At 44.2% G+C, this 25,032-nt stretch overlaps 1 protein-coding gene and 1 long non-coding RNA gene across 3 annotated transcripts in view; one reads left to right on the forward strand and one right to left on the reverse strand.

The window, feature by feature from the left end:
• Nucleotides 1-21,184, reverse strand: part of dachb (dachshund b) — a 71,801-nt gene extending 50,617 nt beyond the window's left edge. For both annotated transcript variants that reach the window (XM_076034191.1, XM_076034190.1), the window contains exon 1: nt 20,232-21,184. In XM_076034191.1, coding sequence (XP_075890306.1) covers nt 20,232-20,896 — 665 coding nt within the window. In that variant the 5' untranslated portion in view covers nt 20,897-21,184. The remainder of the gene's footprint in view (nt 1-20,231) is intronic.
• On the forward strand, nt 18,570-23,800 carry LOC142893536 (uncharacterized). Its single transcript, XR_012927718.1, has 3 exons — nt 18,570-19,432; nt 21,503-21,635; nt 22,780-23,800. It is a non-coding gene; the product is annotated as an uncharacterized LOC142893536 (long non-coding RNA).
• The last annotated feature ends 1,232 nt before the right edge of the window (nt 23,801-25,032 follow it).

Here is a 25,032-nt window from a genome sequence, read left to right on the forward strand (position 1 = left end):
ACTTCTCATAAAACATAGACGGTCTATCTTTTGAGTCGGGGGGCCCACAGCTCGAGAGTGACTTATCTTGAAGCAGACACATGGAGAATTCATAAATTTGGAGAGAAATATTTTGAGAAATAACTTTTTATTTTAGTTTTCCTAAGTATTGATTCTCAATTAATGATTGATCTACGACAAGACAGGGTTTGTCATTTAAAAAAAAAAAAATTCTACAAATAGAGAAGCTCTGTAGTGTGGATATTGTTTTCAAAGCAACAGTCCCACTTCTGCCATTTAATCATTAATTCCAATTTACTGGTGCGTAACAAAGAAAACGGCACCTCTGTCACTGACACAGTGCAGGACTATATAACGGCGTCTGTCTGTCCTGAACTGATGGAAACATTTTGGTTTCCCTGCCGGGATCCTCTTGCAAGAACATCTGTCCAGTAACTGGTTTTATAGCCCAACACCAGGCGCAACACACAAACCAGCCGCAGCACTCTGTCAATGGCAGGGTTGACATTCCTCCTGTTAGAAGTCAGAGAATCGTAAAAATCATTTTTGAAAGTTTCACTTCAAAAAATAAAACAAAACAAAACAAAATGTGCTTTAAAATACTTAAAATAGTAATAGCTGCATTTTGACGGTCCAACAATAGTTAGCTTTCACCAAAAACCAAAAAAAGCTGTGCGATGTCATACCAAATTTAAAGTTGGAAACCACACTAATGTGGAGTTTGTAAATGCTACATTTGGAGAATAGTTGCAGCTCCAATTGAGGGTGAGTTGTACCTATGATATCTATGATCTATGCAGGAAGAGACACGTAGCGATTGTAGAAAAATTATTTTTTTCCGCATCAGTATTCCTCTTCGGGTTTCTGGAGTAGATTAAATCCTGTAGAGATGTATGCATGTGTCAGGTCACTTTACTGAAACCACATGCGATATCCATTGCAGTTGACAGAGGTGACTGTGCTGTGCTAAAACATCTGTAGATTGTTTAAAATGAGTGTTTGACTGTAAACCAGAACTCCTTGATTGTTAATCTTCCTCTGAGTGTTGTTAATATGGCAGAGCATGAATGTGTTTCCACTTGAACTCAAAAAAAAAACTGATATCCAAAACAATGCGATCACAGGCAAAGTAACAGTGTTTACAAAGTGTGCCTTGGTAAATTTGCCCGTTATTTGCATTCAGTAGAAGTGTGGCCTGGCTCTTCTTTTAAAGAACTCATCCATATTTCTACTATGATAAACTCAACCTAAAACCAGTTCACCTCTGGAACACTCCGCTCAAGTGATTTTGATCTATGCAAATGCAATCTAAGTGCTCCTGCAGGCTAACAAAACCAAATCCACCCCAGTTAGATTTACAGGGCCAGGAAACACACACCAGTTCATTTTAAATTTGGATCGAACAACAAAATAATCCATATTGCGTAAACATATCTGATCCATGTTGCGCGCTGGATACTTGATTTGAAAGCAGTTTAGCGGCAGTAACAGAAACAGAAACTTGGTAGGTTCTTTGACTTTCATCTGAAACTTTTTGACCATGCAGATGGTGCCAAAGCAAAACGTTTAGCAACATACAAAATGAAAGAGACTGACAAGGTCACACATTGAATAAATTGTTGTGGTGACAATTGCTAACATGTCAAAAATGATTAGGGAATTGCACCAACTGTCAGTAGCTAACGGTGGTAAATAGGGTTGCAGAGATATTGCGCTGCTTTAAAACATCTTCGACGTGTCAGAAATCTGAGCAGGGTTTTCTGTCAAAGACAATTTAGGCAACAGGACGAGTGAGAAAAATGAAATGCACCATTTTAACAAGGATCCACCCAATCTGTGTGACTCTCTGTCTGTCCATCTATCTGTCCATCAGTGGATGTGTAGCGGTATTGTTGATGTTAACACAACCTCAGACAGACTGATAATAGAGCAGCTGGGGCATGAAATCACATAGAAAGACAGAGGGAGAGACAGAGAGATGGAAAAGGGGGATAAGAGATGGAGAAAAGGGAGCAGGGACAGAGTGGGGAGCGAGATGAAGAGACGCTCTGATATCTGAGAGTGGGGAGGACAAACTGCAAAACAAAACAGGTGACATACATGGAAAAGAAATTAAAAAAGAAGTCACTGTGTGCGTGTGTGTGTGTGTGTGTGTAGGGGGGTTCTGGCATGGGAAAGAGAGTGTGACACGGGGTCAGTGCCAGAGGAGAGAAAGAGAGAGTGAGGGGGCGAGCAAGATGAAGAGAAAGAAGTTGGGGGAGGGCGCGACACACACAGAGAGAGAAACAGACACCAAATTCATTGTTTTCATTGTCTAATTCGAAGCGCCGTGAGAGAGAGAGAGAAAGAGAGGATGGAGGGATGGGGGAGTGCAGGGGAGGTGAGGAGAGGGGAGGGGGAGAAAAATGAGGAGCAACATGAGACGGCTTGAGAGGGATTCACAAACATTCCTGCCTCGGACTGAAGTCCAACGCCGAAGATGAAACGATCTGAGGAGAAAAGTTAAAGACCAACAGTTCGTCCTCAAAATCCCACTCATCAAACTCTCCCCCTGGTGTTTTTCTTACGCCTCAATAACTTCGCCAGAATCACCCTGAGCCTCTTATTGTTCCAACTGTTGTGTAAACGCCTCGGCCAATCTTGCTGGATTTAGGTGTTGCTCCTGCCTTAATCTGCATGTTAGACTTCCTGTGTTGTGTGAGGCACTTTTTGTTTAAGGGAAGTTTGGTTTTCTCTCTGAGGCGCATGTTATGACTGTTGGGCAGATCCAGAGTCTTAAGTGTTAAGTGTTAACATGTCAAAGGGTCTTTTTGGTGCTCTTTGGGTAAATGACTTTTAACGGCTGGTACCATTTAATCTCCATCTCCAACTGTGGACCTTTAACTTGTTTTAAAGATTAAAGACTCGTTTAGTTGTTTAGGTGGTTGTTGTTTAGGTCGTTTAGGTGGGGTTTTTTTTTGTTTTCGCCATTCAAAACGCACAAAGTGGAGCACAACCTAATTTTGGTCTGTTGCAGACTAACACAAACCCACCTCATTAAAAGAGGATGGAGATCTTTAGTTCAAAGGTTCCTAAAGAACTACTGGGAGGATTTTCTGTGTTTCAGATCTTTTCTAGTTTTTTAAACATATAATATCCACTAATTGATTTCTAGGTTTGTGGGTTAAAGTTTTTGCAGTCAGTTATATCAAAACTACGTGTCCATGAAGATAGTTGCTGTCAAGTATGACGTAGCTGAGCACTGATCTATTTGTCAGAGCATTCCAATTTGTACAAGAGGTCTTTGTTCGTTGAATTTGTACCGAGTGGATGAAGTCAAACAAGTAGAAGCGTGCAATCAAGGTTTCTTGTAATTACTCGAATCCAGTGTGCGATGTTGAGTTGTGTTTGCTGTGATTGCATTTGGTGTCCAATCACTGTGAGACGTGATTGGCAGCCACCGTGAGATGTGGACTGTGGTGAAGATGAAATGGCTTCAAGGCTCAAACTGAAATCCCCAACATGAAGCCCAAACAGAGACAAATAAAGAAGAGGTTTGTGTGATTGCTGTCACCTGCCGCCACCAGGGGACTGGGAATTTCCTGCCAGATGAATGGCAAACTGTATTTTCCAAGAAGAGGTGGTGGTGGTGGTGGTTGTCTGGTTTTCCTTTAATCCCTACGAGTCTGGCCCGTTCGTGGAACTTGATGCAAGTGATTAAATAACCACACAAGCCATAATGACTTTACCGTCAGCTCATCCAAAGTCCATCCCTCTGCCATTGTCTGTTGTTATTTCTTTCTATTTCATCTTGATTCATCCAGCTAAATGCAGGTGGTCAGTGGCTGCTTTTCCTCAAAGAGCTGTCAGTCCACTCCCGTGGCACTCGCCTGTGGCAGCACCACTGATAGCGCACGAGTTTAACTCACAGATAGCGCAATCAGCTAATAATAACTGCAGCAGGCTCCACCTGCGGACACAGTGGGATGTCAGAGAACAGTGCTGACACTGAGCTGACCAATATAGACGCAGCACAACATGCTTCCCAACCACTTCTCATCCCATTTGAATGAATTGGATGGAGACGCTATTTTATGTTTTAGCCTCGGTCCAGTTCCTGTCTACTCCCACCACATACAAATAGAAGCTGTTCTCAGACGGGCCTGTCACAAGCTTCTCTTTCAGTCCCCTTTTAAGCTTTGGATAAAAACTGATGGTGATGCAGTGAAAGCTTTGCCATATGATGGTTCACAAACAAATTTGTATGTGAATACTGTTGACTGTATTCCACAATGACGGAGCTTTCAAAAAGAACGCCAACTCAGAAGCACCACTGGCATTCTATCATTTGGCCTGCAGGGACCGCCAAAGTTGGTTGCAAATAGACTAAAAATGGTGGGCTGTCAGTACGGAACGGAACCCTAAATTTACCAACATCTATTGTTGGTCTAGACCTCTAGTAAAAAAAATAAAAGAAATACAATAAAACCTGCAATTATAATTATGAGTAAAAGCTGCCATAAGTTTAGTAGCCAACTGTAGTCTGCTTACCAGCCGGTAGACAGGTGTTGGGCTACATGCAGAACTCTTGCCCATCCAATCACAGCTCAACTCAGGTCCAAACATGGAATCTTCCGCTTTCAAAACTAACCAGGGAACCCAAGATGGCGCTGACCGTGAAACCAGACTGTGAAACTGATGGGTGACGTCACGATGACACCGTCCACCTTTATATGCAGTCAATAGTCCCCACTAGTAAACGTGGCTACAACTGAGAAAAGTGCTTTTTCAATAAACTAATATTTCTCCTCAGTTGGAAAGATTTTCTGCATGGCTGCTTCATTTACAAGTAAATACCTCTCACTGGATTCAGAAACAGGTTTTAAAGCCTTAGTTGGGGCCATTGCCCCCCCCTGACCACAATTTGCTCTGCCTCATGCACGAGTCCCAGGCTGAGGCTAAATATACCCAGTGTGGGTTACATGCTGGAAAAAGGTTAAGAGCTCCTGATATGGGCTGAATAAACACGCAGTCTTTATTTCTGCACAGAGTGCACTGACTCTTTTTAAGAATGGTGCTGTATTGGCCCGGGAACATGTTCATAGGCATGTTTACGCTAATTTTTAATGACTTCCTGTTGCACATTCTCACACTCCCACACTTTGGCGGCCTACAGTGCGCTGTTGTGAGGCTACACAGCAGACTGCACTGTGAGTCCGGGGTCGTTGACTTGCTTTACAGCTCATTGCTTTGTGTAATATTTGTTGTCACTTCAGATTTTTCTGACTAAATGTTTTTGGAGCTCTAATTATTGACTGTCAAAAAACTGTACAGATCCAATTGTTTGACCATTGAGCAAATCTTCTTTTACAGCAGCTATTTTCATTGCTACTTTTAAATGTTACATGAAGTCAAATGGTAGAAGAGCAATTTCAAAATGGAACAGATAAACACCTGAGACATCTGCAGAGGAAGTTGACTAAAGTGGCTTTGTGAAGCCTAGAAAAAAAAAGAAATATTGCATTAAAATCCAAAAAAATAAAAATTGTCTGCCACTTTAAATCAAACCATGTTTTTTTTTTCTGAAACTCACATGAACGAACGCACGCAATTGGTGGATGTTGCTTACATCGACGCTCTCTCTGTCCTGTAAACTGCAATAAAGCGAAATACACACACAAGCACATCACACACACACACACACACACACACACACACACACACACACACACACACACACACCGTAAATCTCACTATAATACGCCCTCTGAGTGCATGTGTGTGTGCCTGAGTTTGTGTGTCTTTTATAGGTGTTGTAAATTTGGCTGCCGGCGTTGTTTTTATCAGCATATTCGCAAGCTGTTTAGCCAACGGTGCAGATGTCACTGTTACGACCACACACACACACACACACACACACACACACACACACACACACACACACACACACACACACACACACACACACACACACACACACACACACACACACACACACACACACAATGATGCAAGAGAGAGCTACACATATAGGACATTTGACACTGTTTACACAATATTGTATCTGTGTGTAATCCTTTCTAAATTCACCTGTGTGTGTGTTTGTGTGTGTGTGTGTGTGTGTGCGCGTGCGTGCATGCATGTGTAAGTCCAGCCTCCATTTGCATCTGCTCGTGTTCGCATGTGTGTGTGTGTGTGCTTTTTTCCCTTCTCCCTCTTGATCTTAAACGTATGCGTGTTTGGTGTGTATGCATGACAGTCTCTGAAGGTCAGTGCAGGAGGGTATTTGCGTGCGTCCAAGTGTGTGTGTGTGTGTCTGTGTGTGTGAGTGCATGTGTGAGCGTTATTTGATTAATGCTGAGAACCGTGGAGTGTTTAGAGAGAGGTCGCGACCTTTCAGCTTCCATTCAATCAGACGCAGATAGAGAGAGAGAGGGAATTCTTCTACCCCTTTTTTTAACCTCGCTCTCCCCGCTGCAGTTTTTTTTTTCCTTACCCCCATGAGAATCTGATAAGCCTTAGTCAGCAGACACACACACACACAGGCACACACACACACACATGCTAATAAAGTAGGGCTCTCTATTTACCTGAGGTGTGGCAACATCACTTGCACTTGACGAAAAGTGCGTGGACACTCTGATTTGAGGCTAACAAGATTTGAGTTTTTTTGTAATCAATGTGCCCTAGGTGCATCATAGCATCGATGAATCATATATTAAACGTTTTCTGCTTTGTGTGGTTGCATGGCAGGGCATGGTTGTACCTGCGTTAGAATTCCCATCCCACACTTTGGTTCGAAAGAGTTACAGAAGCAGCATGTTCAGCCTTCTCTTTGCAACCTCCTGATGAAACATCACGATACTATAAGCTGCTTGTATCCTCCACATGTTTGGAAGGAGACAAGGTAGACTCAGAGCAGTTTCAGAGAGCTCGACCACACAAACAGCGCCTGCTTGTTTCTAAACCAAGGAGAGAAAACAGTGAAGCATCAGTACCCTGTGTGACATCACCAAGGGAAATATAGTTTTAGCATTAACTTCTGAAAAATGAAGACAGCCAAAAGTAAAGAAAGGAGTTATTCTCCTGTCTGGGGAGTTGACTGATAGGACGGAGATGTATATTAACACTGTGGACATCATGAATAGTGAGGGTCTTGAAAATAGAACGTGGTCATGGAAAGGCCGATAGAGATGAGAGTTCGTCCTCACTAACTGAAAAGCCAAAGACTTTTCATCTCATTCAGCTTGGCAGACACACATGACACAGTGACGCAAGGCTAAAGAAAAATGTCTGTTTTAAAAAAAAGAAAAAAAAGAAAGAATATGGCTGAAATATAACTGATCGCAAAGTTGAATGTACAGTTTTAGGTAGTGTTGACAGTCAGGCTGGATTAATCAGAGATTGATGCTTCATTTAGACAAGTTTATCACATTGAAGGGAAATGCCAAAGACAGTTGGTAGGTCTTGGGTTTTTTTTTTTGTTTTTTTCACCTAAACCATAATTAACAATTTTGAGGTTTCTGGGTCCGAATCATGATTACCTATAGACAACATTGCCACATCAGAAAGTAAGATATTTTAAATGGTGTTTTGGGATGAGGTTGTTTTGTTGACATTGGTTTGAGGTTGCGCACTCTGCATGTCAGTGAACGGAGGGATCTTGAGCTTCAAGTTCTCCTGCTTAAACTCTCCTGTCTAAGATCTCTGAATCAACAAAACAAAGACTCTTGTGTTTGTTGTAATACATTTTTTAAAAAATCCCCTTGTGACAGATGAACAAAGCTCCAGAGGGTTGCACTAGACCTTTCAGCACAACAGTCTCCAAGGTTCTGGTGGAGACGGCTAAACAACCGTGTTTGCGCGGCGTTCAGGCGCCTCCACGACTTGAGGCTACGCAGTGTGGTTCTCCCTTATCAAGCCATCGCGCCTTTCTCTGAGTCAACACTTTCCTTTTTCTCCCCACATCATCTCTTTGCCTTCATCTTCTCGGCGCTATCGGTTAATTTGCCCTCTATCTCCCTCCACTCTCCTCTCTTTGAACCTCTTCTTTAGCCCCCGCGGCCCCAGCCAATTACACACTGTTTGTCCACCCGTTTTCAATAAAACACCGCCTCCCTCCTTCCATACCTTCTCCCCCTGTTTTCCTCCCCCTCTTTCTCTCCCCCCTCCGTCCACCCACAGCTGCTTCCGTCCACTCCGGGCCTCCTCCCCCTCCTCCTCCTCTTCCTCCTCACTCCCTCCCTCCCCTCCTTTCCTTTTTTTCATTTTTAATTAACTTCTTTTGTAACTTGGAAGTAACTCCCCCATCCCCCCTGCATGTGCCTCCTGCACTCCCACACACTCGCCCCGTCTTTTTTTTTTTCTTTTCGTAAACACACGGACGGACAATCAACACACATCCGTGCATGTGAGACTGGGTTGGCGCACGCAAACACACATGTAAATGGGGGTTAAACATGTTATTTACATATCAATTACAGGCAGGCACCGAATCAATGATTAACACCGTGCGCAAGATTAGTGGCCAGCCTGCTAGCTTACACTAATCTGCTGGTGCTTAGCCGCCGTGTCCAACCAGTTCAAGATTTCTTTAATGGCCGAGACGTGGAGGATTTTTCATTTTGATTAAAATGTATTTTGATTATTTCCTTTCGTCGAACCAGCAATCCTCGCCAGCCTGTGTGCTGAGCTAACGCCGTCTCAAGTGCTGTAAACCAGAAAAACTACCACAGAAATTTAATTTACTCCGGTTTGACTTTCTTTCAAATGAGAGTTAATGAATAAATTGTATTTTTCATTATGGCTTGCATAAATCAAAATTTCCTTTCAGAATTGTTGAAATATTAGGATTAAATCTGGTTAATTTTATGTAATGACGCCATTACTGGATTGGCTCTGACCCTCTTAACCACTACAAATGAATCCCTCATTTGAAGAAATTATAAAATGGATTTTGGAAAGAAAGAAAAAACAGCCTATTTACCTAAATTGAATAACTGAGAAAGCAAAGCACTGAACGTTAAACTAGAATTAATCCTGTTAAAAGCAGAAAATGGCCCTCTAAGGACAGAAAAGTGGACCATTATGCTCATAAACACATATTTTTAGAAACAGGCTTTTATGGTGCAAAGTGGCCACCGTCATAATTAAAAAGATCAGTCAATGAACGGAAAGGGAGCCAGTATTTATGCGTGATTGTGCTGTATTTGACTGGGCTTTCATGTTAGACTATGGGCTTTTATTGGTTTGACTGGCCTTTTAAGTCTGGTTTTTACAGGCTTCACAGGCTTATGTTGTGATTTAATTTAATGTAAGGCATAATAATCTGAGTAATCACTGGCTTTCTTCAGTTCTTGAACTACTGAATGAATGTAGCTGGATAAAAAAATTTAAAAAAAATGAAATGAGCTCATTTTAATTGATTTGGAAGCGGAAGCTCAGTAATTTCAACTAGTTTTAACTTTATGTCTGAAATGTGATTAATCTCTTGTTAAATCCTGGACTGTAGCCTACGGTGCTTTAAGATGTTGTAACATGTGCCAATGTGTCAATGCATTGAAGAAGTATGCATCATTTTTCAAAGATAATGGAGTTATTACTAAAATAAAAATACATGAATGAGACCTTGAATGTAGCATGAAGTCCTTTATCCCTGGAAGAGCTTCTCACAGTCAAGCAAAAAATGCTCTGTCCCTCTGTCTTTCTCACTCTGTTTTCCCTCTCTCTTTTAAAGGTGGAATACATGCAGTGATTTATTGGTGGCACCAATACGTCAAACACCAGGCTGGGAAAAAAAACAATAAAAAAAAAAGACAACACTGAAGAGAAATGGGGGTGGGGGGGATAGAGGAGAAGCAAACAAGAATAGAAAAAGTGGGAGACAAAACGACTGAAAACGAAGACTGATTCAACAGTTACAGTGACGGGAGCATGAACACCCACAAAACACACACACGCACACACGCACAAACGCACACACACACTCTCTTGGCGTGGAGGGTACTTTTTTTGACAGCAAAGCATGTATTGTTGCATTGTTTCCTTTGAGCAGAAAATTACAGTGGACCGGATCGCTTCAATGACAAGCAATCAAAACGACAGCATGTCTTCCTGCACGCACACACGCAAACACACACACACACACACACGCACAGCATTCAGTAGGCTATCACATCTGCACAAGTTAACATGCAGACGCATTTAAACACAATTGTCGCGTGCTTCTTCTGGATGTCGAGCTCATAGCAGCGAGAACAATGTTTTCAGATATTCACATCGGAGAGCTGCTGGAGCGGCCGAGCAGAGGAAACGCAGACGTGTTTGTTTGTTTGGAGAAAAAAACAAAACAAAAATACTTTTATTAAGTTTTGTGCATTTTGTGCATTTTAATCAGATGTTAAAAAAAAAGTTTGTTCCGCAAAGTTTTGTTCCGGGGAAAAGATCTGAGCAGGGCGAGGAATTTCAGAATACATCGTCTCATGTACGTTGCCTCTGAGTTTCAATAGCGCTCGAGCAAAACCCCAGCCATGATCACTTATATGTCTATTTTCCCCCGCCTATTACAACAGTGGGATACTGGTGGCTTGTTTTACGGCGCACGAGGCACAGGAGGCAGGAAGGAGCCGCAGTCCAGCGTTTTAGGAGCGGATGTAACCTCACAGAAGAGGCAACATTTATCTTCATTGTGGAAATAAAAGGAACACAGGAAGCAGGCGGGTTATCGCGGCAGCGATCAGACGCGACATATGATCACTATTTACTTGGCATTAATGTGGCTCTGCAGTGTTTCAGCCACAGTGTTTAGCGGCATTGCCAAAGTGTCGATATATTCAATTTAGACCCCATAGAGTCCCCCCAATTTTTTGGTTCTTGACTTCCTTCTGGCTTAGAACTCGGCTTTCCAATGAAAGCTCACTTTTGGATTTTCACTTAAAGTTCCAAAGCAGTACGATCAGAGCGCTGGCTCCTTGGATCGTGGTGCGTTCGGCGATATTTGTGTCAGAAAGACGCTGTTGTGTGTTAGAACAAACCCGAGCGAGCAAAACTCATCAGGCTGATCCAACCACCAAATACTGCGTCTCCCCTGGTGGTCTCGTGCAATTTATAGAGGGAAGGCTTTAGAGTGTCACCAGGATGATGATTTAAAAGAAATCTTAATTGGTTTCATGGGTTGCGGGTCAAAGAATATCTTGGCTTCTGGGTAGAACTTGGTCAAATTGAAGTAAAACCATGTTGAGATCTGTCTCTGTTCCACCTCGGCTCATCCTGACCCTCCAAACAAAAACTGCACCACTGTTAGCAGAATCTGCAGAATGCACTGTCCCTTCAGTCTTTCTGTCTTGTGGTACAACCTTCCTGTGAGAAACTGCACTCAAAGTCATGCTTCATTACGATGTATATTCCAGCTCATCCAAATATGTTTGAATTGTAAACAATGAAAATAAACTTTCACAAAACAGTTTTCCCTAAAATAAAGAAGGTTAGTTAGCTTTACGCATGTGACGGACGAGGTTAAATTATTGTCAACTTATTCTTTCACGTGCGGCCCAACCTAAGTGGCTTCACATTCAACATCACTTCCATCCTCGTCTCGTGGATAAGACAGACATGGATTATAGGAAGCAGAGAGACTTGCTCAGACATCACACTGTCTTGTCACCAGGTGGAATCCACCATATTAAAGGGGAAGCAAGTCGCCTCAGTTATTCCTCTGGCATTTTCACTTTTCCTTATTCCAAAAAACGTGGACGATCATCTGACTGCTTTTCATATACCTCAGATCACTTTGTAGTCCTTTAAATCTGTCTCGAACCGGCGAGAAAATGAAAGCTGCGAAAGAGCAAAAAGTTAACTTGAGGGGGGGGGGGAAGCGCTTGGACGATGATTGGAGCGAACTGTAAACACCAGATAATCCTGCTGCTTTTTGAAAAGAACAGAAAATATACTCTGAAGAGCGCAGCTGTCTCGGTCCTAACTTTTGTCGACACACGTTTGCTAAAACTTCCCCCTTTTTTTTTTTTGTCAAGAATCTCTTTGTACTGACATAAAAGGGGAAAAAAAACACAACAAATTTGGAAAGTCCTCTGAAATGCTGACCTGTTTGTTTGCTCTCTCTCTCTCTCCCTCCGTCTCTCTCTCTCCCCCTCTCTCTCTGGCGCGCGCGCGCGTGCACACACGCACACAATCGCACACTCCCACGCCAGTCGAACGATGAGAACTTCTTCCTCCATAAACGTCTCAGTCAGTTTAACCACTGTTATTATTCTAATCATGATGACATGTTTTTAAATGGATTATTATACGTTTTCATTAATAACACGCTGTCTGGGAAGAAGTTTTGACGCGCAGGGTGGCGAGTGTGCACACACGCACACAGGGAGGCTGAGTAAGACCCTCACGCGCACGCGTGGACACACTCACACACACACACAAACACGCACACATAAAATCCAAACAAAGCCATAAAAAAAAAAAAAAGAATTGCGCACAAAGATTAAAGACGGAGTTTTGAGGCAAACATGCTGCTGACATGTTTTCACTGCTAATTACAAATTACAATAAGTTTCTGTTAATAACACGTTGTCTCATAAAGTTTGTGGTGGGGCAACACACAAAAACACGCATGTGTGCTCTTGTCATGTCTTTAATTGATTTCAGCTATAATTATTTGCTAAAACCTCGCACGCGCGCGCTCGTCTGCACGTCACTTTAAAAATGGACCATAATTACATTCTTCTTCCTGTTTTTACTAATGACATGTTGTCTGCAGGAGAGAACACACACACACACACACGCGCACACACATACCTGTCATCTCTCCCCTGCCCTCTCCTCACCCCCTCTCTCTGCTCCTCATCTCTGCTCTCCTTTCATCTCCTCGTTCGCCTCTGACCTCCTCTTCCTCCTTCTCTCCCCCTCTCTTTGATACAGAATTCATGTGAGCGCCGATCACTCGGACTGTAAATCACCGACTTGCCTCCTTTTTACGTTCTTTAACGCACACACGCACGCACCTCTGTCCGGCTGTCACCTTTAGACAGTGAAATAAAACTGGATAGAATGTACAGAGAGAAAGGAATCGATTAGGCGAAACAGCCGGAGTGGCCGTGACAAAAATGTAAAATAAAGTAGAAAACAACAGAGGGAAATAGACGAGGAGGAGGAGGAGGAAAGAAGGAATACAGATGAATATCAAAGTAAGGAAAAATTGGAGAGAAGTGGGGAAACGGGGGATCCGAGGACAAAACAGGACAAGGTGAGGAAAAACTGATGGGAGGGAGGAGGGAAGTTAAAGGGGAAGGACAAGGAGATCAACAAATAAAGCAAAAGTTGAACAGAAGAGATGACGGTGCAAAGTAAAAGGTGGAGGTTACAGGTCGAGGATGGAAGAGAAAACAAGTCGTGGATGGGGAAGTTAGGGGATGTGCAGGAGAAGAAACGGAAAGGAAGCCAGAGATGGAAGAGGGAAATTAAAATTAAACAGAGACAATGAGAATGAAAACTCCAGCAGCAGGGAGAAAAGAAAGTTGAGGGATTAAACTGAACTTGTAGGGGGTGAAAGAGAAACTGGTTAGGGGAGGAAAAGGACAGAAAAGAAAAGGGGAAAAAAAAGAAAGGAAAAGAAAAGAAAAGAAAAAGGGAAGCCGGTTCATGAGAGGAGCGAAGGAAGAGCAGAGACGAGGAAAGAAGGGAGGCGGAGAGAGAGAGAGAGAGAGTGGGGGGGAGGAAAGGTTAAACCGAGGAGAGAAAGGGAAGACGTGGGTTGAAAAGGAGGAGGTGAAAGGAGAGAGACGTGACAGAGGGGAGGAGGAGGGATGGAGAGATTACCTGGTGAACGAGAGGAGAAGCTGTTGTGACACTCCCTAATGCGATTTCTAAACCAATCTGCTAAGTGCACCAGGGAGACCGCGTGTATGTGTGTGTGTGTGCGCGCGCGCCCGCGTGCGTGTGTGTTGTCAGAGGCATCAAATAATCTTGGTGCAGACAACAGCCTCGCTCCCGCCTCACCCCTCCTTCACCCCTCCGTCGCTGCGCCACTCCAGGTGCGCTCACTCGCTCGCTCTCTCTCTCTCGCTCTCTCTCGCTCTCTCTCTCTCTCTCTCGCCAAACTTCTCACTCTGGATGTCTGACGGCGGACGTGATGGCGACGGAATCCCGGAGCGTCAGAGAGTCGGGAAGCTGCAGTTTGAGCAGCAGAGTGGCCTCCTCACTCTCTCCACACACCAGGAGAAACTGGGGGAGCAAAACAGCCTTTGTGAAACACTATCTATTTCACACACACACACACACACACACACACACACACACACACACACACACACACACACACACACACACACACACACACACACACACACACACACACACTGACCTGCCTCTCCCCTCTCGCTGTTTTGTTCTGTCCGTGTGCACGCGCAAAGGTGCACACACACACACACACACACACACACACACACACACACACACACACACACACACACACACACACACACACACACACACACACACACACACACACACACAGCGGATCGGTTCTGTTTCGTGGTGACAGCAGGTCATGTTTCCCGCTTTGATCTTCACCTCTTTCCCTCACCGTTAAAGAAACAGACAGAGAGAGAGAGGAGGAGCAAGAAGGGAGGAGTGAGGGAGGGAGGGGTAGGAGAAGGAGTGAGAGAGCACATCTGTCCAAACTCACTCGCCCAGGTGAAGTGCGGAACAAACGTCCCCTCGGCCCCCGGAGACAAATGACTGGATGGAAAGAGAATGAGAAGGTGTGTTTGTCCGTCGTGTGACATTCGATCCGCCGACAAAATGCGCACGCGTGGGTTTTCTACTCGGACAAAGTCGCTAAAATGAGCAAACTCGTGTTTATTTTTTTCATTTCAGTGGTGATGAGCATTTAGGTTTTGATGATTCTTCCCTCCTCTCATCACAGATTAACAGGGAAAGACGTGAGATCAAGCAGCAAATCAGGAAACGGGGATTAAGATCAACGCTGCCGGCAGTGGGGCTGCTTCAGTGGCCGCAGCAGCAGAGATTGATCAGGCATTTTTCATCCCATTAAAGACGTATAAAAAATTTTTTAAAAAAGGACACACGCCTGGATCCGACTGGTCCCCGACATCAGCCGACCGGCTCGGTACATAAAGAACATCCCAGGAAGGTCGCGCGCAGAAATGTTTCCAATTATCAAATCTGTAGCCGTTATCTATGAGCCGACAGAGTGACTCAGGTGACATCACCTTTGTCCTCCCCTCCCCCTCCCCCGACTCGCTCTCAGATTTCATACAGTTCGTGGTGCGGGCATTAGCAGTTGAACTCGTTTCACGAGTGCAGTATTTCTCCTGACACTTGTCAATGGTGTGATGGATTCCGTGCAAAGCGGAACCTCGATGCCACTCAGGCAAGTTCTTATTTAGGAATGAGATCGTTATTTATTCTGATCTCCTGCATTAAGTGGTCCGCATCACATCATTTAGTTTTGTACTGTAGATTTTATCCACATGTAGAAATATAAAGAACTGTATTCATTATGACCTTAAATCAGAAGCTGACAGCCGTTGACACACAGGACACTGAAAGAATCAAAGAATACCCACGATTAGACAAATACTATCAGGACCATCAAAAGTGAATCAGTCGTTGCAAAGTGGCTTCCGAAGCTTCAGGCAGGAAAACTGATCCTCCTGTCAACCATCGATGGCATCACATGGTGTGTAGATGCTGTGGGACCGTCACTGTGTGGCTGTGCAACCAGGTGACCTCAGCTCCCTCCTGCCGCCTGCCGCTTTAACCTTTATCAATTAACCAGTAGCACAAAGAGGAGCCGAGAGCACACACACACACACACACACACACACACACACACACACACACACACACACACACACACACACACACACACACACACACACACACACACACACACCAGCAAAACAAGCGCCGACAGACACAACAACACACATGGAAACAGGCAAGTATATACACCACCGCAGACCCACACACACACACACACACACACAAAATGCAACCTGAGCCAGTGTGACAACTGATAGCTCTGTTTGTGTTAGCTAGGCCATCACACACACACCCCTCAGCCAGAAGGCAGACGGTGACCAACCGTTTTGCAGTGTGTGTGTGTGTGTGTGTGTGTGTGTGTGCATTTGTGTGTGTGTGTGCGTGTGCGTGTGTATGTGTGTGTTCTTTACAAACCACTGTGCTCCATTAAAAGAACTTAATGCGCCATGCAAAGAATGAAAAAAATGAATTGATGGAAGGAGTTCATGCTGTGTGTGTGTGTGTGTGTGTGTGTGTGTGTGTGTGTGTGTGTGTGTGTGTGTGTGTGTGTGTGTGCGCGCGCGTGCACGCACGTACAAAGCAGCAATGCCCCTCAAAAAACAAAACGACTTTGCTCCCCCTGTGATACAAACAATACAACTTCCATGAGCGTCGCCAGTGCAAGTGTGTGTGTGTGTGTGTGTGTGTGTGTGGGCTCTAACAGCCTGTCATGATAAGGAGAGCCGAGAATAACACTCAGACATCAGCATCCCTCCCTCCTGTCACTCACTATCGATCTCTCCCTGCTCTCACACACAGTCAGGAAGCAGCAGAGATTCTCTCACATCCCCAAAAAAAGCACTTAATTTCATGTGAGTGATGGAGTGACTTTATAAAATCATCTACCCCAACTCCGCTTAAGTGTTGTAGGGAATCTTTGTTGTCGCATTCAATACAATTATGTTCGTTGCAGTTGACAACCACTAATTTGTTTGCCCTTCAAAGTAAAAGCTCAAAAAAGGGACCTTTTTTCTGCTGTAACAGAAAGCGGCGTCCAAACTATCAAAATTCACTTGAACGCTAGAAAGCAGATGAGGCTGCGAGCAGCAAGAAAAGTTTTCAGACTTCTGAAACTAGTCGGTCCGCAAGCAGCCACTCGACGAGTCGACGTGAACTTTAGACGTCATGGAATCACAATCACCAGGCAAAGATCCTGCATCATAGCCAACTGCACGACTTTCTGAACACATATTGGAACGTTTACATAAATTTTTACGTCAATCTGCCAATTAAAAATCAAACAGCATTTTCATATCTCAGATAACAAGCAGTTAAAAAATGTGATTAATGGGGGGGGGGGGAATGAGATTCAGAAAACTTTTGAGTGTTTCATAGGCTCTTTGGTGACACCAGCTAGACCTGCTAAATTTATGAAAGTCTATATTTGACAAACAGCTTTTTTCACCTTTAGATTGAACTTCAGTTCAATATTGAAATTCTCTTCTTTTTTTTCTTTTTTTTTTTAAAAGCATGTGTGTTCACAGCCGAGGAGTGATATAAGGTCTGAGCACCGCCGGCGTTGCAAATCTGAAAGTCACAAAGTTGAAGTCATCCCCTTTAAATAACTCATATTTAATTTTCCATCTTTAGCAGTGCGTGTGGGAAGCCTGTGTTCTTACATGTTTGAACTTCTGGACTCGTTTTAAATGCTCGCTGAGAGTGCGGGTCACTGACTGAGAATACAGAGAGACCAACCGAGAGCTATTCAGAATTTATAAAAAAAAATAAAAAAAAATAAAAAAATAAATAAAAAAAAAGCACGGTCAGTTAACATTAGAAACAATATAGAGGAAACTTAGTGGCGGCGCTGAACGCAGCCGTAAGTGCTTGTTGCATTTTTACGGTTGCCGAGAACCCAAAGTATGCAGGACCCCAGTGAGGGCTTTTTCTCTCTCTCTTTTTTTTCAGAGCTTTTAATTTTTCCTTTCTCTTCACTGGGGAGCAGACGTTAAGTGTGAGAGTGAGTGAATGCGGCATTAGAGGAATGCCAATATGATTGGAGAGAGCAGCGTGTGCACGCACGCACGCGCGCTAGCGCGCGTGTGTGTGTGTCCGTGCCGTGCCGTGCACTCTCCCAACAATGGCTCTCCAGCCGTGTTGTTCCATGCGCATTCACATGACCCATTATTACCCCTGACATACACCGCTGTGCGCGAGTGTGAGAGAGGACGGAGTGATTGAGATGAAGAGACGGACAGACAGGGAGACAGACAGACAGACAGACAGGGGCGAGGGAGACAATTAGACAGAAATACACCTCGGTGGGAGAAACAGATAGGGGTGAGAGGCGGAGAGTGGGGGTGGGGGGGGGGGTGAGATTACAAGAGTCAAAAATAGTCAAAGGCGAGCAGGGCTGCACTCTTCAATGCCAGATTAAACATTTCTTCTGAGTGTGTGTGTGTGTGTGTGTGTGCGTGTGTGTGTGTGTGCGTGTGTGTGTGTGGTCAGCTAAATAAAAAACAGAGGTCACTTCCCCGATAATCCAGCGACTCCACAGCAACACAACACACGGTTAATAATTAGCCGGTGGCGAGCGAGGCCTGCGCCATCCATCTGCCGCCGTGTGTCTTTGGGTGACACAGAAATAACTGGGCTGAAAAGACGCGCACGACACCCCGGCGTTCCCACTGCGACCGTCAAGTCGAATTCCAGGACTTTTCAAGGAGTTTCCAGAAATAAGCCCCCCTCTATCCTCTCTCCTCCTCCTCCTCCTCCTCCTCCTCCTCTTTCCTCCTCCTCCTCCTGGCCGGTGTTGTGTTGTGTTTTTTTTATTTATTTATTTTATTTTCAGGGACGGAGGCTGTAACCAATATGTCGACACGCAAAGTTGTGAAGCGGAGGCTTTTCAAAGTCTGACCTTCCTGTCATCTTTCCCTTGCTCTGCAACAATAACAAAAAATAATACCGCAGCAGATTGGACAGATTTTGCAGCAAGCTGCAATATTTGAGCTGTTTTGTTTTTTTTTTGTTTTTTTACACCATTAAAGCATGCTGAATTTGCTAATGGGACATCCTGTATCCATCCACAAATAAACGCTGGTGTCCTTTTGAGAGAAAAGAAACATGTTTTTTTTTTTTTGGACTAAGTTCTTCAATGTGATATTTTCCTAGAATTTGTAATTAAATGTAAGTTTCATAAAGACGATTATTGATTTAGTGAAAGCTAAATTGGGTGTTAAAATGTGTGCATGTGTAAAGGGTCGAGCTGTGACTCAGGAGCAGAGAGGAATTTGGTCAGAAGCCAAAACCCATACGTAAAGTGTGATAACGCCTCTTGTTTATATAAATACAAGATGCACCTGTCTTTCAGCTGACACGGCGACCTTATCCTCGCGCTCAAATAGCTTGGAAAGTACAGCAACTAATTTGCCCACGCATCCTTATTTTTTTTTTTCAGGTTTTTCAAAGAAAAGAACTGACATTTCAAGAGAAAAATTATTTGAGCTTTTCTATTTGGCAGCAACACTCTTCTTTTTGAGTATCACTCTGACCTTTTCTATCCATCAGTAACATCCTCAGAAATCCTGGAATTCAATGGCAGTCAAGAGCTACTGGAGTCATCATTGATTTTTTTTTTCTTTCTTTCTTTCTTTTTTCCCCTCCATTCTTAAACGTGAGTAGGACAGAAATGACAGACCAGATTCAACCGCACACACTTGACCGCTAATCACTGAAACGCTGAAACCTGTTTACACGTTAAACACATTAAAGCCGCATTTCTATATGACACTGACACCACTCCAAAGTTGTTCGGTATAAACGTGGGTTTTATGAAAAGCTTTGTTTTGCGTTTCTTACGTGTGCAATCAGTGTGTTTTACCTCACTAAAGCAGCAAACAGTGGGAACTTGAGTCCTGCAGCGCGAATATATACAGACAATCATCCAGCTCGGAAGTCGATAGAGTTGAAAGCGCCATTATTTCAAACCGAAGCGGAAAAAAAAATAAAGAACCGCACAGAGCAAGAAGTTCTTTTTGGCGTTCGAGGAAATATAAATAAAGAGCAGAGCTTAATTTTGTAGGAATGTCGTCGAAATAAATGCCCATTTTCACGATTTAAATGTTGTACAATACAAGCACACGACATTTTAAAGATTCTTTTTCTCGAAATAAACACACACAACAAACTGTTGTTTGTACATCATCGGGATAAATTCACCCAGAATTAATTGAAGTCATTGTAAAGATACCTTGGGGAAAATATTATTAACAATGTCGCGTGAACTATGTCTTCGTTGAGGCCTATTAAAGACACGGTGTTCGTGCGCGACAATGACAAGTGTTTTTAAGAGGCGTGCTAGGAGGGGAAGTATGGCGGCTGACAGCCAAGTGAGGCAAGAAAGTCACGAAAAAGTTACTTTCCGCTCTGTAAAAAGTTGTGGAAGTCTGCAGTGATTTCGAGTGGAGACTGACCTGGCGCTGGTGCAGTCCTGGTACAGCGTCTCGAAGTCCTTCCTGGAGATGAGTTTGCAGCGGTTGACGCCAGGCTGGATGGCGCCGAGTCCTCGCAGGACCCGCACCTGCTCCACCGTGCACACCACCGGCGCGATGTCCAGTCTCTTCAGTTTGGTGTAGACGGTGTGCAGCCCGCCCACCAGGTGCTTCAGGAAGAGGTCGAACACCTGCGGCAGGCATATCAGCTCCTGGCCGTCGACGCTGAAGCTGGCCACCTTCACTCCGTGCACCTCCACCAGCTTGCACTCGCTGCACAGTCCCGGGCTGTGGGAGCTCTGCACCAGGCCGGGCGAGCCGGGGGTCAGGCCGGCCGAGCTCAGCGGACCGAGTGCGCCCAGAGGTCCAAGAACGCCGCCGCCGCCGCCGCCTCCTCCTCCGCCGCCTGCGGACACAAGCGGCGCCGCGGCTCCGTTGCCCAAGCCGGGCAGGAAGGCGCTGAGCATGCTGCTGGTGAGCCGCGGGGACGGGGACAAGGAGTGCGGGTGGGAGTTTGTGTGCGCGGGGCTGGAAGTGCCCGTGGTGGTGGCCGCGGAGGTGTGGAGCACATCGGGGGCCGAGCGGTAGAGCGCGACCGGGGCGCCCGAGCCCGGCGAGAGTAGAGGAGGGGAGCCCGGCAGTGACATGGACGTGGTTGTTTGGTGTCAGGAGTGAAGAGTGGCGAACGCGCGCACACACTCTTTCCCTCTATCGCCAGCTTTTACACCTTCGCGCGCACTTTTCTTCGCTTTTTTTTTCCAGTTGGGAGAAAACTTGCGCGTCCTTGCCTCGTCCTCGGTTTTGGTTTTCTTTTGTTTTTCCTTCCTGGTTGCTCACCTCTTTTCCTCCAAAGCGCTCCACTCCCGGAATACGACGCTTACTCGTGTTATCCGTGCGTGGAAAGCGACTGTCCGGTCTGTGCGTAAAAGCGACTGGATCAGACTCCAGGTCATCCCTGGACTCAGTCCCGCCTTCGTCACACTTAGCTGACAGCCTTGCCGGCCAATTAGAGGAAGGCTCCGGTGGCTCCGAGGATGTGATTGGCGCGGGGTGGTGGTGGTGGGGAGCGGTGGGAGTACCTCTCTGCATCTCATTGATGCGTACAAGTGCGTGTTCGTGCGCACGCAAAAAAGGGTATCGGTCAGATCGCTGGTTGTGATTTTTTAGTAAACTTTCTCACGAGCTGCTTGATTTGCAAACGGGAAGTTTTTATTTTTCTAGCTGTTTTTTTTTTTTTTTTTTTTCCTTTGAAGGGAGGAAGATGGAGGCGGGGTTGACCCCTGCGTGTGTCCGGCCGTGGCTCACATGCGAGCTCTGGTGGCGAGAGAGACGCACGGTGCTCGCAACGCCGGCCCGCTGATCAACGGATGAGGCGCTGGGCTGCAGGTAAAGAGTCACGGAAGGATGGAGGGAGGGACGGACTGAAAGGAAGGAGGTGAATGGGAAGGAGGGAGAAAGATGGAGAGAGGAAATTGGTGGTGGTGGTCAACAAAGGCACTCGGTGGAAGATACTTAACCTAAGTGGATAAGAGGCAGCAGTAAAGATGTGGGAAAGGAAGGAACTAAGCAAGCAAAGATGGGCGACTTTAGGATTAAAGAGGGAGGGGATGAAAAGACACATGGTGATAATTTCTATCCAAAGGAAGAAAGGGATTAAAACAAGAAAGAATAAGAGAAGAGATCATCATGTAGAGCCAGAGAGAATTAATTATGCTGTGCGCGCGCGCGTGTGTGTGTGTGTGTGTGTGTGTGTGTGTGTGTGTGTGTGTGTGTGTGTGTGTGTGTGTGTGTGTGTGTGTGTGTGTGTGTGTGTGTGTGTGTGTGTGTGTGGAGCAGTGAAATTGGATTGAGTGGTGTGGATTACAGACAGACAGTGTTTTATAATCCTGTGTAATCTCATTACACTGAGGAACCCTGACTGAATAAAAGTGGAAAAGGCAGCAGTGAGACACAGTGTCAAGTACGATCACTGTGTAAAGAGAGGCGAGCGTTTAAAACAAAAAGTTTTTTTTTCTTTCTTTTTTTTTTTGCATCACGGCTGTGCAACAATGTCGTGCCGCGTAAAGTGAACTGTGAAGCTGCACCGCCGACACTGCAGTTATTTCCCCCATTTTTTTTTATTCAAATCGACATTAAAAAATACTATTTTAGAGGTAACCTAGAACTCAATCTGATACCCCCTCTACTTTTTGTTTTCTCATAAATATTTTTAACTAAAATAACACGTACATAATGCAACCATATAGAAGACAACAGGACCAACAAGTAACATGGGAGTTACAGTGAGGTAGAAGCAGGTAAGGCAACACAAATAGAATTGACTTATTGTATAATATATGGATGCATGTATTAGAATTTTTCTTTTTAAAGTATGGCGCTGATATTATAATAATAAAAATTTTCCATGAAAAATGAATTTTGGTCTTGGCTGCTATGTAGTCATGTAAATATATATTCAAACCATATCTTCAAAGTCTTTAAAAGTCTGTTTGCAAAACTGTTTAACATTTTCCTCTTACATTTTTTGCAGCACTGTGAAAGTAGGTCATGCTTTGGAAAACAAGAGGTCTCCCGTTTCCCATGATGCATATTCTATGTTTCCTGTTGATTGACCAGGAGGACAGAACATGTTATTCAAGTTATGAAATCAAAAGCCTGGCATAGAAACGGAATTGAAGGGGAACTGAATTTAAAGAGGAAATAATGGTATTGGATCAGACTGGATTCCTAGAAATATTCGTGTTAATCACAAACCCTGAACTAAAAGTTATCATGTAAAGCCACATATTTAGTGTGTCTCAATCTGGTTGTACAACCATGGTGGACCCGCAAAGTGTGATTGTGAACGTCCAGTATTTTACAGAAAAAGAAAAGTCACTTGTCTGAACTCTGTGTTGTTTTAACAGGTCATTAAAATACAAATGTGCAACATTTATAAAATAATTCAATATCGTTTTTTGGTGGGGTTTTTTTAGAATAAATGAATGATAACAAATGACCTTCACATTTGCAAATTTTCACTTCTTTAATCGAAACACTGAGCCATCAAACTGGCCGTTGATTCAAAAACACAGTTGCCTGGAGTCAACGGGAGACAACATTGCAACCATGAAGACCCGGAAAGGTGTGACATAGTAGCGAAGAGGCGAAAAGAACAGAGACATAAAGAGAGAGTCCGAGGCAAGAGGGCAATAATTTGTCTCCCAGGACTAATAACGATCAGACAGAAGCCGAAGTCGGAGTGGAAGACAGAGAGGCGGACAAAGAGAGATGGGGTCTTAGTGGAGGTGAATATCTCTCAGCGGGGTTATAACGACCGGTGTGAACTTGGAGTTGGACTCTGGGATTGTGGACGCTGAGAAAACCGAGGAAGAGGAGTGAAGACAGAGTGATAAAGAGAAGAGTGAGGTGAGGAGGAAAAGTGAGAGGAAGACTAGAAACAGATGAGGGGGAGAAAGAGGTGACAAGAGAGGCCAGAAGTGGAAAAACTTGTCTGGAAAATGCTCTACTTCCCCCAAGAGAGAGACTGGGGACAACATCTTTGACAAAAAAAAAAAGGCTCTTACATTGTTTTTTGTTTGTTTGTTATTAAAGAGGAACATTAAATACAAAATATTAAATCAAATACAAAAAAATACATGTAGAGAGTGTCATATTTGTGCTGCTTTCTGTAGACTATGTTTTAATCCTGGTCTCTAGTTAGGAGGGCCCACATGTTTTGTCATCTCAAACCTGGAGAGGTCCGGAACATCAGATATTTAGCCCTGGGATATCCCTACTGGGATGGACCTGCAATCGGTGTCCTCTGTGACATCATGAAAAGCAGCAATTTAGAGAACTGTGTGTTTGAGCAAATACCCTGAAGCAAGCAAAATAATGGACAGGATGGACTTTTCTCATTCTTGTGGGTGCTGGAGACACTGTTGTTTGATAACACTAATGGAATGAACTTTGCATTACGCAAAGCCATTTAATAAGGGATACGGCATTTGAAAATAAAAATCTTAATCATGACTGAATTCATTTCATAATTTGTATGTAAAGACTTGAAATTAATCAGAAGGCCGGCAAATCATTGACCACTTTTTCATTGTTCTATTATTTGTAAAGACTAAAAAATGTTATGGCATTGGATCACAACCATTGTTTAATAATTTGGATGAGAAAAAAATTCAGTCAACTAGATGACTGAATGAGGAGAATAAGGAATGTAAAAAAAGATAGTGCAATGAGTGTAGCAGAGACACAACAAGTAGTTCAAGTGCTTTGCACGTGGTATTTGTGTGGCAGTGCTCTCCCGGCTTTATATCCATTTTCCTATTTTGTTTCACTTTGAGACAAAAACTTGAATGAGGAAAGTGCCGAGGGGCAAGTGGCTCTCTACGCTTTTGTCTCTCTCGCACACACGCACACACACAAACACACACACACAAACACCTCAGTTCTTGTCCAAACTCTTTCTATAGACAAACAACACACACACACACACACACACACACACACACACACACACACACACAGCCGCCGCCATATCTTTGCCATCACTAGAGGCCATCAGGATTTATTTAGCTTTTATTTATACAAGCTTAAAGTCAAACCATCCATCTCGCACACAACAGCCCCCAGCTTTCATTACAGTGTGTGTGTTTGTGCGTGTGTGCAAGGGGCAGATGACATTGCGTGCATGTAAGTGAGGTTTATGTTTGTGGTGATATACAGTCGCTTCACTCTGTGTGTGTGTGTGTGTGTGTGTGTGTGTGTGCGCACGCTTACCCATCAAGCC

The sequence above is a fragment of the Nelusetta ayraudi genome, unplaced genomic scaffold, assembly GCF_046127955.1.
Source record: "Nelusetta ayraudi isolate G7.1 ecotype Tasmania unplaced genomic scaffold, CSIRO-AGI_Nayr_v1 ptg000042l, whole genome shotgun sequence".
NCBI lineage: Eukaryota > Metazoa > Chordata > Actinopteri > Tetraodontiformes > Monacanthidae > Nelusetta > Nelusetta ayraudi.